Source organism: Carassius gibelio, chromosome A9 (assembly GCF_023724105.1).
Source record: "Carassius gibelio isolate Cgi1373 ecotype wild population from Czech Republic chromosome A9, carGib1.2-hapl.c, whole genome shotgun sequence".
Taxonomy (NCBI): domain Eukaryota; kingdom Metazoa; phylum Chordata; class Actinopteri; order Cypriniformes; family Cyprinidae; genus Carassius; species Carassius gibelio.
Window position 1 is genome coordinate 29,827,146 of NC_068379.1, and position 15,522 is coordinate 29,842,667.

The 15,522-nt window shown below is 35.9% G+C and overlaps 1 protein-coding gene across 3 annotated transcripts in view; it reads left to right on the forward strand.

Annotated features, from left to right (window-relative positions):
- The window catches only part of znf385b (zinc finger protein 385B), a 116,118-nt gene extending 110,459 nt beyond the window's left edge, over positions 1–5,659 (forward strand). For all 3 annotated transcript variants that reach the window (XM_052606763.1, XM_052606762.1, XM_052606764.1), the window contains 4 exons: positions 1,496–1,807; positions 3,086–3,270; positions 3,534–3,635; positions 4,519–5,659. In XM_052606763.1, coding sequence (XP_052462723.1) covers positions 1,496–1,807; positions 3,086–3,270; positions 3,534–3,635; positions 4,519–4,731 — 812 coding nt within the window. In that variant the 3' untranslated portion in view covers positions 4,732–5,659. The remainder of the gene's footprint in view (positions 1–1,495; positions 1,808–3,085; positions 3,271–3,533; positions 3,636–4,518) is intronic.
- Positions 5,660–15,522: the final 9,863 nt, after the last annotated feature.

The window sequence follows — 15,522 nt, forward strand, 5'->3', positions numbered from 1 at the left end:
AAACAAAGCCTGTGATTTCTACTAGTTTTGAAAAGTTTGCCAGATGTATTATCTCTGATCTATTTTCTTATTCAGCTACAATATGTTCTATATGACTCACCGCATAAATATTGAGAACAAGAACGACGAGGCATATGTCTCCACGTCTACATACCACGCGTTGGAAGATTTGAAATATAAACTCAAACTTGGATAGAGAGAAAAAAATGTAAAAGAGCAGCAGCAGTTCCAGCCTAGAGGTTCAGGTTAGTGTCAGCGGGTGTAATGTCACTGTACGGGGGAACATTAGACCGTTCTGGCTGCTTTGAGTCCTCCGGGAAAGAGAGAAAAGCATGAGCATAGAGTGACATTCATGTAAAGCAGTGAAGTATTCCCTCAGAGGCCTGTTAGAGAGTGGGTGGAGGGTACAGGCATCCGACATCGAGTGCTTTTAGAGCCTCCCGCGGCATGTAACGCAATGACAAGGGCGTAAGGGTGGCGGGCGATCCAGGGGTCATGTCCTATCACATTACAGCACGCGGGACCCGAGCAGTCACTGCAGCGTTAGAAGGGAGCCTGACCCAGTCGAACTCATCTGACATAGAAACTAGTGCGCTCGCCTGCAGTGAAGGCCCTTATCAAACCCAACCGCACAAATTGGTTAAGAAAAAAAAGAGGATTGAACTAAAAATATATATAATAATCAAATAAGCTATAAAAAAAATAATTATATATATATATACAACTCTCAAGCTTCTATTTTGGTGAAATGAAGGAAGACATTTGAGGTTATGGTTGACTGTTTTAATATGCTTCGTATAAAAAAAAAAAAGAAATAAAAAAAAATCCATTAAATGTCAAAAGTACATGTTGTATGTAGACTATAGAGCAGAAAATTGTAATAATAATAATACAGTACATCTTATTTGAAAAGTGTTAGAATAATAATCTATTATTATTGTTATTGTTATGTGCTACCTAATTTAACCTTCAAGCTTTTATTATTTTTTTATTGTAAAAATATCCATTAAAAACCTCAGAAGTACATGATTCATGTTGACTATAGAGCTGGAAAATGTATTTAAAAAGTGTTGTTGTTATTATTATTATCACTCTATGCATTCACTCAAATCTAATTACATGATTACATGGTGAACTGAATGAGTTTCATTCTTATAATTCACTATTTTGTTATACCCCCCCCCCCCCCCCCAAAAAAAAACCTCTGAAGAATGTGTGCATACAGACTATATATATTTAATTAAATCTCAGTTTTTTGTGGTTTATTAATCACACTAGACCAAATTTCTTTATTAATGTAGACATAGGTTCTTCACCTAAGTCATCTGATGTAGAAACTAGAGCACTTGCAGTGAACGGGCTTACATCAAACCCACAATACTGGAAAAAAAAAAAACAGGAAGGAGTTGAAAAATGTGCAACATGCTGAGCCCTTCACCCCTAACTGTCAGATCTGCTCTTTCCTTGCTTCTTTCTCTCTCTCTCATGTTCCCAGAGAAAAGTGCAGAGCCACTGGCTGCGCACAAAGTCCCTGCCTCCCCACAAGCCTTTGTGCCAGCTCCCACTGTGCCTGCAGTGGCATTGGTGTCCAACCCTTGCAAGACGGCGCCAGCGCATGCCAGCCCACCCACTGAGCCAACAAGACATGCGGCAGCCCTGAAGAACACCTCCAAACCAGCAGCGCTGCCAACGGCCCCGTCAGAGCCCAGCGCGGAGTCCGAGGAGGAGAAAGCCAAGAAGCTCCTGTACTGTTCACTGTGCAAAGTGGCTGTCAACTCCCTCTCACAGCTGGAGGCACACAACACAGGTGTGGCGAACATCTGCCTCTGCTGCAGCAGTGCAATGTCTTTCCCACGGCTTCCCCAGGGTTATGTGTTCTTCTTTATCATAAATGTTTCATAGAGTGACCTTCCGGGGCTTGGATCATCATTGATAATGGATGAAGAACTGGAAAATGTAAACAGGGTTCCCACAGTCATGGAAAATCTGGAGATATTGCGGAATTTTAAAAAGACAATTTCTAAGCCTGGAAAAGTCATGGGAACTAATAAAATATAAAAAAGTCATTAAAAAGGACATTTATGCAGTCGTTATGCATTTCATCTAGTTATGCTCAGCTTTAAAATATTTCATCTGCAACAAATTGTCTTTTTTAATGCTTAGAAACATAATCCAGACACACTGAGAGAAATATGGTCAGATGTGTGGGCTGCAGTCAGACTAGTTTTCATATTTTTTCATGCTTTTGATGACATTCACTATATATTTCAATATTTTCATATTTGCTCTGAAATGGCTTAAAAGGCTTCTTTTTTTTCAATAAGAAGAAATAGTATTTCAACCAAACATTTTGGCAAGTTGATTTAGAAAATGCAAGAAAAATACAGTAAAAACTTTCCCCACTATTTTTTACTAAGTGAGCATTAAGAAGAATTCTATAAGAATTCTAGACAGTAATAAACAGCAATCATTGAATAACATTGAATAAGTCATTCAAAAGTCTATTATTGAAACATACACTAGAATATATGTTATACTAAGGGGAAAGAGTCTCTTCTGCTCACCAATGCTGCATGTATTTGATCAAAAATACTGAAAAAAAATGTATATTATGAAATATTATTGCATTTTAAAATCAAAGCATCATAAGTCCAGTCTTCAGTGTCACACACTGCATGCTAATTTGGTGCTCAAGAAACATTTATTATTATTATTCGTTTTGAAAACAGTTCCTGCTTAATATTTTTGTAAAAACTATAATGTATTCTCTGATTAGTAGAAAGATTAGTTCAAAAGTTCAGAAGAACAGCATTAATTTGAAATAAAATACATTTTAACATTTTTGTAACATTATAAACATCTTTATTGTTAATTTAATTGGTCTTTGCAGAATAAAAGTTTTGCACAGTTCAAAAATAATTCATGGAGTTAAATCAAACTCTAATGCCTTTGTTGATTCAAATAACCAGTGCTAGAAGTTAACTTCTAACAACCAGAGCCTTAGAGTTTGCATTGAATAAACAGATTTATTTCTTCCCCCGCTTGTGAAGCCAGAGAAAACATCCTGCTTTGTCTTTTCCATCAGGTTCAAAGCACAAAACAATGCTGGAGGCGCGAAACGGAGCTGGACCTATTAAATCATACCCCAGACCCGGGTCCAAACTCAAAATTCAGGCCACGCAACTTAACAAAGGCTCAGGTTTACAGAACAAGACGTTTCATTGTGAAATCTGTGATGTCCACGTCAACTCAGAAGTCCAGCTTAAACAGGTATTCAGTTCAGTTCGAATGCATCTTTGGTTGCGTTTGGCATGAGCATTATTTATGCAGCTGACAACAAAACGTAACGCGTACAGTGATGAATAATGAAAGCATTATAAGTAGTAGTGTAATTCTGTAGCTTGATCGCACCAAATTTGCAAGTTGTACTTCCTGTTATACAGTTTAGGCTTTGATAATTTGGTTCAGTGTTAAGTTTAGCCACAAATGTTTCGGTTGTATTGCAATGGTAATGATTTCTGTTTTTTTCACAGCATATTTCCAGCAGGCGGCACAAGGACCGAGTGGCAGGCAAACCCACCAAACCCAAATACAGCCCTTACAACAAGCAGCAGCGGAGCTCCGGCTCTCTGGCAGTAATGCATTATTTATGCTCTTTATAATCAAGCGCTTTCATCAAGTGTTACTCGCATCTCAAGTATCAATGCTGTGAGGAGTTTGTTGCGCACTTTCCAGGCTGATAAATGCCTCTCTGGGATGCTAATGCTTCACAAGGGCTCAACGCTCGCTTGTCATTTTTCAAATGATATGCAAAATATGTTTGAAACAACTTACTGTTTGTAGAACAGTGCTCTAAACTCCACCTCCCTTTCCTGTCGCTAGCTCAGACAGGCATGTCACCCATTATTTATTTATTTATTTATTTATTTATTTTTTGTTAAGTGTAGCCTGTTTTCTGTTTACCATATTTGTGGATAATTTATATATTTCCCATTCAAAACTATCCAAACTTACACATCCATTATCCATAGACTTACTCTAGAGACTTATTTTAATACTTAACACATAACAACAACAAAGATAATAATGATAATAATTTATTATAATAAAAAATAATAATTATTACAGTTATTGTTATTGTGGCTATTATCAGTTAATAATAATTATAATAATAAACAATTATTATTATTGATGTTATTATAATATAAAAATATTTAAACTAAAAATAATTGTATTTATAGCTGCAATAATTATTAATTCTATGATGATTATTATTATTATCATCGGTAAACTGTTAAAATAGGTATAAATAAAAATAATTATAGCAATAGTTATAGAATAATAATATTAAACTATTATTATTGTTCTTTTAACAAATATATATTATAAAACAGAATCACATAGTCTCAGGCTTTTGTGGTTTATTATTTGCACCAGGCCATAAAAATCAGTGTCCTTTCAATGAATTGTGCTGCACTGATTTCATTATTGACATAGTGATTTGTCTTTTTCCTCCAGGCCAAACTCGCCCTGCAGAATGACTTGGTGAAGCCCATTTCACCAGCTTTCCTCTCCACAACCTTCTGCCCCACCACAGTCCAGTCCATCTCCCTCCACGCTCGTCCCAACACCTCCATCTTCCAGACGGCCTCGCTTCCGCACTCTTTTCTCCGCGCCGCTCCGGGACCCATCCGACCCACCACGGGCTCAATCTTATTTGCTCCTTACTGAGCGAGCGCCCACATCAGAGCAGTTGTTTCTCGAACTATGCCACACTACGGATGTACGCCGAAGCACAGATCTTGAAACAGTGGTGTATTTATTAAAACTTCATCCTCAACTGTCCTCGCCGTCACAAAACCCAGGAAGGACGTCGTCTTTGTGAGGGCTTTTGCATTTGAAACACTAAATATAAACGAGAAAAAAAAAAGTGTTGAACTGCTTCCTGAAAGACTTGAATTATCACGGTCTTCCTTTTCAACTCAACCAACCAACCAATTCCAGACAAGCACATGTCTTGAGGCGCTTGTCGGAAACAATCCCAAATCTTACCGTAAGACAGTACGTGTTCAGTCAACGGCTTGATGTTGTCAGGGAGCCTGTGATGCAGTTTTTGGCCCGTGTGCTGTCTTGTATCGTGTAGTTCAATAAGCTCAATCACAAGAACTTCAGTGCCGTCCACTCTTTCCATTTTAACTCTTAAACACAGCATTTCTTTTCACATGTGTTCGGGTTCCTCTTTTCGTCATAGAAGTAGATTCAACCTGTTTTCATCATGAAACAAACTCTCTTTTGTGTATTAGGAAAACCGTGGGCCTTTCATCTCTCTGTGATATCCTTAATAGTCACGAGACTATAATCATCTGCAGCTCTCTGATGATGCAATAATGTATAGATCAATAAATATTGATATTCTCCATAGTGTATTTAATGTTTACCTGCCAGTTTGCAATAGTAATTGTATTTTATGAGCTGAAAGAGGCACTAAAAGAACTGGGTATTTGGTACATTATTTTTAGAGATCATTTCCATTCACTGAGAAATCTTTTTTTGGCTTTGGAAATTACACCGTCCATAGTATAAATGTCTGTATGTATGAGAGTCTGTACATAAAGATACTACATTTTCAATAAAATAATATATTTCAGTGATTTCTTCATGAAGTTATACTGTATATTACTTTTCATGAATCATTATTGCTCATATGTCTAGTGAAGTGAATCCATATCACATGAACCATCTTCATATTTATTTTCAGATACATTTTAATGGTGGTTTCTACTGTTCATTTTTCTTTGACTTCATTTAATTGCGCAGGAGATTTGTTTGATAAATTCTATTAAAACCAGTTCAGTGTCGTGTGATTTGATTAATTCTCTATTCATTATTTCCCATAGTCCCTGGTGTTTTTCATTTCCTTGATGAATGACTCATTTGAATCTTGTTTGCTAATATAAATAACATGTTTGAACAATACAATTAATGAATCTTCAAATGTAGTTATCAACTTAATTCACCATATACTTGATTTTAGGTGTGTGTGTGTGTGTGTGTGTGTATAACTTATTTTAATTTAATTCTAGTTTTTTTATAATTTTATTATTAATTATATTTAGTCTTTGGATATTTAATTTTTAATTTTTATTTCCCAATCAAAGTGACTTCAGACTTTTGCATCCCAATGTACCAAGAAATACCATATTTTTCAGAATATAAGTCGCACCTGAGTATAAGTCGCATCAGTCCAAAAATACGTCATGATGAGGAAAAAAACATATATAAGTCGCACTGGACTATAAGTCGCATTTATTTAGAACCAAGAACCAAGAGAAAACATTACCGTCTCCAGCCGCGAGAGGGCGCTCTATGTCTTCAGTGTAGACTACAGAAGTACTGAGAAGCATAGAGTGCCCTCTCGCGGCTGGAGACGGTAATGTTTTCTCTTGGTTCATTTCTCTTGGTTCATGTCAAATTAATTTTCATAAATAAGTCACACCTGACTATAAGTCACAGGACCAGCCAAACTATGAAAAAAAGTTCGACTTATAGTCCGGAAAATACAGTATTTGTGTAGTCAATGTCAAACACAGTGTGCCATTTATTTGTTATGCCATTTTGATTCACCACCTCACTATTTCTTCCATATTGTAACTTCATTTGTCATGATAATTTGCCTGTGATTATGTATGCAATAAGACACAGATCAGGACGTCTGGATGCTGATTGCTGATATAATGGGACTGCTCTTCACCTCTGCTTTTCATTAGGATTATGACAGTAATACTGGCTGACAGATGTCCAGCTCAGTGCAAGCAGCTTAGAGACGCTCAACTGACCTGTAGCAATGTCACCCTTGGCATTAATAAAATGATGCTGGTGCATTCCATGAACAGTACTTTTAGAGAGGTAAGTCAGAGGATATATTTCACGATGGCTAAAAGAAAACCAGTCTCAGTTGACCGGGGAGGGAAATTAACCATTGGTATGGGTTAGATGTCACCAAAAGTGGGTGAAAAAAAAATCATTTAAAAATACATTCCTGTGTTTTATTAACATTTGATGTGTTCAGTTACATTCTGTAGTAAGTATATTGGTTATGAGCAATGTATAGTGACCTGTAGCTGTCAGATTCACCATCTCAGAGGTGAATATTGTTGATTATGGAGCTGCGACATCATTTTGATGAAAAATAAATACTAGCCAGTAAAGATTTGTACAGTCTAGAGACAAGCTAATTATAAATAATCTATTGTGAATGAAATATGTTGTGCATTATTAACAGTCCTGTAAAGTCTGCATGTTTTGAGACTACATTTGAGGGGGAAAAAATGACCAAAAAGATGAACAACTTATAGCTTTTAGCATACGGTACAGCAGGTTAAAATGCATATAAGTTGTTACTTTATATCTCCCAATTATAGATATTGAAATGCTGAGCTTAATGGTCAAAGCTGTCTAGTTTTTATGTACAGCTAAACCTTAGATTTTTTTACAAAGACGAGGAAAAAAAAGTAAGTACAGTCAAGTTTACCAAAGTTACATTAGTCCAGTAAGTGTTAGTGTTGAAATATTATTAAATATATACTTAATTCTTACATTTACTTAAAATAAGAGTGTAAAGATTTCACAGCAAAAAAACACATGTACCATGACCTGAAGGAGGATGTATTTACAATTACATTAAATAGACAAAAAAGTATAAACTATCAATCAGACGGTATAATGCATGTAGTCGATTGTGCACAAGAGTGTATCTGCAACGTTTTGATCATGTTGATCATTTAGAGGCGTTACAAATTTGCTTTATAGGGTTAAGTTCATTCAGTTTTATATAATTGTTCACAAAGATAATTCCTACATAAAAGCCCTGAAAATCAATTCTGGAGTGTAAATATTAATTTCTGTCATTGACTTTGTCGGTAATGTATTTGGTGGTTTATTCTGTGCTGTAACTTTGATGCCCCGGGAAAGTGCACAGATGAATCCTTGGCTCTGTGTGGAGCAGGTGATTGGTAGGTTCCCATCTCATCAATTCTACAATAGCTTTTTGCCTTTTTAGCTTTTTTATTCTGACTACAGAAAGGTAGAGCTGCTGCTGATCCAAAAAGAGGGTTTGCTGAAAGGATTAAAGATTCTCCAGATGTTTCATCTACAGTAAAGACCTACATCCAAAAACATATTTGCTTGTTAGATAAAGACGTTAAACAGAATTTACATGATGTTCTCCATTGACCCATACAGCGCTTTTGATGCAGCAGCCAGATCATTTTAAGTGTCCCAATTATTTGTGACATTTTCTCATTTTCAAAGAGTGTTTTGTGTCAAAGTCGTTGGGTCCAGGTTGAGCTGTAACCAAATCTTGGTAAACAAGATTATGAAAGTGTAGGATAGATTGTGTTAGATGCTTGCGTAGTTACATGTACTATACTTGTGTCTATGTAGGTTCTGTAATCAGGGTAAAAAAAAGAACAGGAATTTTTGTCAGAGGATATCGCTGGCTTCAGCGGCCTGTTCACTCCAGCCTTATCCGAAAATACATAAAAGAACTGCTGGCAGCGAACTAATGTAATATAATACGTGGCCACTAATGCCGGCTGATTGTAAATCCTTTTGAGTGACAGTGGGAGTCTATCTGAGCAGCTAGTGTGTGTCCAGCTCATGCTTTGGTCTCTTGTGTTTAAACTGGACTGAGACTCCATTTGTGTCAAGTATAAATCAGCCATAGAGATCTTTGCATGGAGACCACATTGTACCATGGAGGCTGAATCTGTAAAAAAAAAAAGTGCAGTTTTGTCACTCCTCAAATAGAAGGGCAGCTAATTCTCACTGTTTGCTCAGAATTTCATTAAGAACTGAAATGATTTGTCTTCAACAGAAACCAGCGAGGGAGGTATTTGCAATCTCCTGTGACCTTCTTTGACATATTTGGTAAATGTTATTATTCAGAGGTAATTTTATGCCTTTAAATATCATTTTAGTATCAGATGTGTCTTTTAATATCCTTCCAGGTGCAAAAGCGGACACAATGAGTCAATTATTGACATACAGAAAGCATACAGTAAGCATAACTAATAATAAAAAAAAAATATATAAACAGTGAAAAACTACAAATGTGAACTGTCACACAGAGAAATGTAAATTTAAATTTTGAGATGGCGTTCTTTTTCACTTAAAGGTACAGGTTGTAGGACCTGCCACCTAGAGGGCGCACTACCAAAATAATTGCGTTGTTTGATGACGCTAAGAAGGAGCATGGAATGATGGGATTTGTTGTCTTCTACCCAACCGCTGATGGCCATCAATCAGAAGGAACGTTAAATCATGGATTTAACGCAAGTTCAACAATTTGCGCGAGTAAATTGCGAGTAGATCAACGTTACATACAGAGTCAATGCAAAGACACGATCAGACAATGGATCAGACTATGGATCAGACTATGGATCAGACTATGGATCAGATGCGTCCTCGCATGGGTCTAGAGTCGCGATGCCCCGTGTTTGTTGTATATGCCCCATAATACTAATCCTGTTGATTGTTATAATAGCATACGTTTTCTGTAAAGATACGAATCAAAGCAACTCACCTGTTGAGTAAAACACAAGCGACACATCTCTTTCTAGTTGAAGTGTGTCGCGAAGCTAATTCCGCATTTGTCCACGACACTGTTGTCATGTGGTTTCTAGGTCAGTAAGGGTGGTAACTAACGTCATTGACAGGCGACTGCAATTTTACTGTCTTTTAACTTTTTAAAATTGTATATTAAGTATCATTATATTATGTTGGTATCGAAGCAAAGGTAAACACACACACACATGTGAGAAGACTAAGGACTTTTTCTCAGGAACATCATCTGTATTACTGTCCCCTAAACCCTCGCAGTCTTTCTCTCAGAGTCCACACTTTTGTGACATAATGCTACTTCCATAAAAGAATTAATTTCATAAGCTGATTTCATTCTAACAATTCCCCTTTGCTCACAAAAGCACACAACTTGAAATTGTCTGTATTCAGCTTTTCTCTGATAAGCACTCTTGAAATCCTTGTGTGCCAGCATGTTAACTAACTAAAGTACACTGACTATAAGGCTGTTAGTGTAAATCAAGCTCACTGTCACTTACTGAAGCAAGACACTTTAACATTTTCACAAGGGCTCTTTACTAATAAACATCAGTCAGCTCTGCTTCAGATCACACCATAACTGTATACTTCACAGCAATAAAGATGGCGTAAATGTGTTTATAAAATGTATTTTCTTGATGGGTCTCATGTGAATCAAGTTTTTTCCAATGCTACAAACCAGCTAGTGTTCCAATACTGACCATTTCCAACTTTCCCCACACTTTTATGCATGTGAGTTAATACATTCCTCATAAATCAAGTCATTTCTCATGCAGAATAAATGAAATTACTCACAATAGCTTGCTTCTTGTCATTAAGTCTTTAATGTAATTATTTTTGCTTGGTAAGACTGATCAATGGTTTTCATTATAAAATGACCTATAATTTAGTGCCAACCAACAAAATTACATAACATTTCATCTTAAAGTCCCATCAGACCATCTATGTACAAGGATGAATTGATTTCATTCAGACTTGTTTGCAAATTTTCCATTTATTTGTGTAAATTAGATTAGTGAGCCTCATGGGCATGCTGGAAAGTGCAGAAATTTTGTCTGAAGTCATAAAGGCTGTAGTTTACATTCTATTCAACATTATTAAATAAAAGTGTTAAAAACAAATGATTTGTCATCAGCATACACAACATAAGGTAAGTCAATTCTTGGTATTCATCTGGATAACAACCAAGTGTAGAGATTTTCCACTCAGTGCCAATTTTAGATTCTTATAAATAAAACAAGACTGTTAATAAAATGTTAAGTAGAAATGGAATTAATAAACAAAAAAACAAAAAAAAAAAAACAGGCAGATAAACTATAAAAATGTGATTCTTTTAACCGAGCTGGCTTTTTTTGTTGTTGTAGTTTTTTGTTGTTTTGGACTCATTAACCTGTAAGGTGGGGCTTCCGCTTGTCTATCAAAAATGAGATTGACCCTTTTGAATGCGTTACTACAGCCGCTGTAGCAGGCCTATGTATAGAAATTGCATTCTCAAATTCCAGTTATGTAATGAATAAATTCTCTTTGCTATCAATTAGCATGTTAATTCACAGCTGACTGAAAATACACTAAAATGTGCTACTGATGTGCTGCAGAACCTGATTTTTCCAAGTGAGACATGTTCCTGGGACAACATCTTTGTTGTTAGATGTTAGGTGTGAGGAAATTGGTCAAGACTACATTTTTTGAGTAAAATGTTGTTCCAGGGTCAACAAAATATGTTGACCTAGGAACACATCTAACTCAGCAATATCAGGACGTGCCTGATGTGCTTTTATGGCCATTTGAAGTGGCCAGGATCCTGTCAGACAGAGGCTCGAGCGCGCCCTCTGTTGACTGCATTTAGTCTGTTGTTATTGGTGAGTGTTTCAAACTTCCTTCAAATTTTACTGAGAAACTTACAATAACTACAAAAGATAGATAGATAGATAGATAGATAGATAGATAGATAGATAGATAGATAGATAGATAGATAGATAGATAGATAGATAGATAGATAGATAGATAGATAGATAGATAGATACCCCCAGGGGTGACATGCAGTAATTACATGACAGCAGCACAATTACTGCGCATCTCTCATTACCGCAACCGCAGTAAAGATCATTGTGTAATCCAGCGACAACCGTCTCAAGACTGCGGTGACCGCACAACATTTCACCGCGATCCCATTCAGCCGCAACAGCTTTAATTGACCAACAACTTTATTTCGCCAAATCATTCAAGCCAACAAATTGTATTTATCAAATGCACCAGTGGCCAAACAACCTGTTCAAAGCTGACTTCTGAAATACAACTGCAGTGTCATGACTCGTGACGGAAAATTCTCCGGTCGAATTGAAAAGTTTCCAAATATGTCCAGGCGCGGCATATGCCCAAAGATTTTGATCAGCTTGTTTGCGGTAATTATGAAAATAAATGTTTTTTTAGAACAGCACTGAAAAAATTGCAAAAAAAAAAAAAAAAAAAATTGCAAAAAAAAAAGGTATCCTTGTATTAAAACTTGGGAAAAGAGACATTTCGAAACATCAAAATGTGTCCTATTTACCCATGATAATCAGTGCAGCTTTCAGTGGGAGGGCTGACTGAAGTTATTAATAAATAAACATGGATGAATGAGAGAAAGTATGTTAAAGTATATTAAAAGGAAATATTAATATGCAATAAGCTGCGAATTTGTGCGAAATAGAACTGAATGCCTATTTCATCGCTCCGACTCGAACACGGACAAGCAGTCAAAATCACGCAACCAGTCTCCGTGACGTCAAATATTTCTAAAGTTCTAAATATTCGTTAACATTCCCCTGGTTTTGCCGTGGAATTGGGTTACATTTTATTAAAAATATCTTACTCAGGACATCCTACTAAAAAAAATATAATATGCATTTAGTATGATCTCTGTTATTTTGTTAAAACAATTCACATTTTCACAGATTCAACAAGGGGTTCCCAAACTTTTGCATGCCACTGTATATATAGTGGAAAACCAAAAATTGAAAGAAAGAAATTAAATAAATAAAGGCTCTTGTCAAAAAAGGTTCCTGGCCACAGGTGTAGGGAAAGGATTCATCTTTGCACAGGTGTCAAGCCAGAACAGTTTCCAATTTACAGTGACTCAGTGAGCAAACAGAGACATCTAGTGGCATCTTTCTACGCCTTTTAAAACATCAATAATTAGGCTACTCTGAGCTTATATTATTACCATAGCAACTGAATCTATCCATGTTCTTCTATTTATGGAACCCACACAACATAGGATGTGGGTCCACTTATCCAAATTTTCCTTTCATGCATCTTCAAGGGAATTTTAATGAGTCTGTTATCAGTTAAAGCATGATATTTATGTCATTGTTACTTTGTTCTATTACAATATGTTTATTAATACTCTTTATTGACACTAGTATTCAATTCAAATAAGCATATTTCCCAAATTCACCACAAAATAATTAACAAATACCTCTTACATTACTGTTTACAATTCACAACATCATGTTTTCATCTTAAGCCAATATTGTTGAGAAGTGCAAGTGTCAAGTCTATTCTTATTGTAGCTTTTAGCTAAAGGGTTTTTTGACTGCTTGTCAGTCCCACTAACTGATTATCAGTTATGAGGATACAAGGCAGAGGGTAATGAACAGCATGTGATTATGATTGAAGGGAAAGTCAGCTATCATCTGTGTGTAAGTCATTTGTAAGTTGCTTTGGATAAAAGCATCTGCTAAATGACTAAATTAAAATGTAGTAAATGTAAACATTTCCACTTTTATTGTCAATGCAAAGGATAAAGTTCTCTGAATATACGTTATCCTAACTTTGTGACATGTTTTGTAGATTTCTGTCATTGATTAAACAGAATGCAATTAATGTTTTAAAGTAAGGCAACAAAACAGCAATCACAAAACACTATATAGAATCCTTTATCAAAATCTAATAGCTCGTTTTTGTGCCGTTTTCTTTTAAAATATTGTTTCTTCCCATGCCAGTAACCAGTATTCCAAAGAAAACGTGTTGAGTTTAAAATAGAGAAGCCAGAGGTGCAGCATGAACTTCTAGATTCTACATGCCAAATAATATATTTGCAAACAAATATGTGCAAAATGTATAATCAACATCTTTGACTAGAAACTCATACACTGTAAAAGTCCTTTACTTTAATGATTATTATACTAATACTGTCTAAAATAACAGGGAATCTGGTGCCTCGTTGGGCTGCAGGATTCGTGTGGGTTGGGCAGTGTTCATGGACTAAGGGTCCAGGTAAGGAGTGGAGTCCGGCGGCCGCACGCGCTCCCCTCTTCTGTCCGGGGCGCGAGGGGCGGCGGCTTCCTCTAGCGGGCGCATCACTCTCGTTGGCCGCGGCGCTGGTAGGGGATGGACCAGAGGCGGATCTAGAAAAATATTGATGGGGTGGCGAGAAGGGGTCAGGAATTTTTGAGGGGTGGCAACATATGGCAGACGTATATATACTGAATTTAGTCACAGTTATCACAGTTTGATGATAAATATATGTGCACACTACAAAAGGACACAGGCTGCCATTTACAAACTTAATCTCATGCAATCAATGTCTAGCATTTGAAAGAGTTCATATAAGGAATAAGTGACCATACCCCATAAGCACCACCACACTCACTAATGCATGCAGTATGCATCGACATGTAATTAAGAGCATTATAAAAGGTTAAAGCTATCAATATGTCAATTTATTATAAGAAACACAAGATTTTAACAGCCAATGACATTTACAGATGGGGAGACTCAACTGATTTTCTACTGTTTAGTGTTCATCACCGTCTAACTCAACCAGTCAAGAGCTACATTTAGCCTTAGATGTTATATGAATATCCCTGAAGCATAGCTTTTATTAGCTGACAATAATAATAAATAAATAAGCATTATAGGCACAAATAAAAATGTACTTTTAGAAATTGTTTTTGAAAAATATGGTGTTATTGTTTTGGCAAGCTTAAATTAAAACTTCTACGAAAACTTGTGTGATATTCCTTTAAAATAATGTTTTAGTATATCTTTTTTTAAGTATATTTTACTAAGCAATTTCTTACATCATTTCTTTGAGTTAGACCAAACTTTTATTTTGGTGAGTTGTAGACTGAGTTTCTGTGTTTTTTTTTGTTTTTTTTATAAACTATTTCTATTATCTAATAGGCCTACTTGACTCTACTGTGCAATAGTACTATAGTTCTGTTTGTATTTCTTCAAGTTATACCGAAATTTTATTTTTAGAGATTGTCGTAAAGACATTGCAGTTTGTGTCTGTGTATACGATACGAATGAATGACGATAGTTTTATCAAATGAAATGGTGAAATCCTCTCATAGTGCGCTGACGTGCACATGTGTAGCCTCATCAACAACACCTTCAGGGCCGCTGCTGGCCAAATGGGTGCCCTAAACAGGATTGTATTGTTGTGGTGTCCCCCTTCCTCAAATATGATGATGGAAAAAAGCACCTACTATAGGGGTGAAAATAGAACTTTAATCAAATAAAAAACTAAATGAATAAATTGTATTATTTACAAATCACAATTGTAGCTCTCGACATTTCCCTGTGGCTATAACTTTATTATGACTCTAATTTATTTTATAGTCTCAAGCATTCAGAAATCATGCAAAAGGAAACTAAGCAGTTTTACTATGATAAAACCATGGTTTATTTTTGTAAGGGTTGTGATATGAACGTTTTTTTGTTGAAGAAATTATAAAGGCTGTGTCATCTATAGCAAAATAAATTATAAAGGCTGTGTCATCTATAGCAAAAAGGTGTCCAAAAATGAAAGATTAAGTGAATATTTGAATGAAACGTTTGGTGAGTAGCCTAAACAAGGATTTGATTGTCCTGTAAGTGTAACAGCAGCAATTACACGGCATTTGTAATAACATGTAC